The following is a 1714-nucleotide window of genomic DNA, read 5'->3' on the forward strand; positions in this document are numbered from 1 at the left end:
TTTAAAACTGACTAAATAAATATGTGCATATTAAAATTTTTACATAAACTACCGAAATAAATAGTATTACATTGTTTTTTTTCTACTATGTATTCCTTTAATTCGTTAAATACTCATATTTGATGATCCCTTGGAATATATTTTTACTTAAAAAAAAAAATTAAAGCAGTTTTAAAAAATTGCGATATTAAAAGCATTCAAAGAGCACGATAAACACGGTACGTATCAATTTTTGTGCCGAGTGTGCCATTATTTATGTGTTGTACTTAAATTATTTGACATAACATCTTAAATCGGCCTAAATTAAATTCAAAATGTTTTACGATGAATTGCTCTTGTACCTTCTTCTTCATATTCTCTTTTACGAACCCACATCTTCCTGAATGTGTCTAATGAAGCCAAAATAGATCCCCCAATCCAAGTACTGTATAATCGTTCTTGAGGAGCCGATATCTATATGTTACATTTGAAATACTCTTAGCAAAAAGTTTTATTAAAAAATTATATTTATCATACGAGATACATACCCTAATTTTTGTATCTTTCGGAGCCATTCTACGAATTTCGGATAATAACCTATCACCAAATCCCTAAGATGTAAAACATACAAACATATATATATTTAATACTTTTCACGTTTAATTTAATATATACTAATATAACAAAACTTCTTTAATTTGTATACTTACACTGAATAATGTTGATCCTCCTGATAGAACAATGTTCTGGAATAATACCTTTCTTAAGTCTAAATCAGATTTTTGAATGGAGTATGTTAGTACTTCATGAAGTCCTTCACATTCTTCTCCAATTAAGTCTGGTCTAAAGAGCACTTCAGGAGCTCTAAACCGAGCTGCACCAATCTATTGTAAATAAATACCATACTCTGCATCCATCACATGACATAAAACAATTTTCATTATTTGCAATTCAATTATTTAAATAAATTGTTATAACTAAATGATATTCACAATTAACAATTAACTTTAAAGAAGCAACATATCATTTTACCTCCAAATAACTTCCATCAGGCAACATATACTGGTGTTTTTCTGTTTCAATAGTTTCTTCTTTCAGAGGATTATGAGCAAGATAGCATACTCGCTCTTTAATTGTTCTAACAATTTCAAATTCTGCTGTAGTTCTGAAATTAATACCCTCTTTACGTAGAAGAAGCCGAAGGTGCCTTGTGACATCACGTCCTGCTATATCAACCCTCATAATACTATGAGGCATAGCAAAACCTTCATAAATAGGTACTGCATGTGTAACACCATCCCCAGCATCTAAAACAACTCCTGTTGTTCGTCCCGTGGCGTATCTATTACATTTAAACAATAATGTTATTCATTATTTAGTGATATTATTATAACATATTATTCATAATAATCAACAAATAAAATTCATTACAAATGAAATACCTACAGACTCAATACAGCTTGCATTGAAACAAATAAAGCTGGAACATTAAATGTATCAAAGAATATTTCTGCAGCCTTTTCTGTATTTTTTCTTGGGTTATGAGGTGCTTCTGTTAACAAAACTGGATGTTCTTCACTAAATGTTGCTAACTGGTCTTTACTATATACGTAAGACCAAATTCTTTCCATATCATTCCAATCTGTAACAATTCCATGTTCCATTGGATAACGAATTGATAAAAGACCACGATGTTCCTCTGCTATTGGCCCCACAAAAAGATCTCCTTCTAAAG

At 30.3% G+C, this 1714-nt stretch overlaps 1 protein-coding gene across 1 annotated transcript in view; it reads right to left on the reverse strand.

Annotated features, from left to right (window-relative positions):
- Positions 1-133: 133 nt before the first annotated feature.
- LOC108580206 (actin-related protein 1) overlaps positions 134-1714 on the reverse strand; it is a 2476-nt gene continuing 895 nt past the window's right edge. The window contains exons 4-8 of the mRNA XM_017943916.1: positions 1426-1714; positions 1012-1321; positions 690-863; positions 528-590; positions 134-453 (exon numbers count right to left, since the gene is read on the reverse strand). Of these exons, the coding sequence (XP_017799405.1) occupies positions 310-453; positions 528-590; positions 690-863; positions 1012-1321; positions 1426-1714 (980 nt within the window). The 3' untranslated portion in view covers positions 134-309. The remainder of the gene's footprint in view (positions 454-527; positions 591-689; positions 864-1011; positions 1322-1425) is intronic.

This window comes from Habropoda laboriosa, unplaced genomic scaffold (assembly GCF_001263275.1).
Source record: "Habropoda laboriosa isolate 0110345459 unplaced genomic scaffold, ASM126327v1 scaffold23, whole genome shotgun sequence".
Classification (NCBI taxonomy): Eukaryota; Metazoa; Arthropoda; class Insecta; order Hymenoptera; family Apidae; genus Habropoda; species Habropoda laboriosa.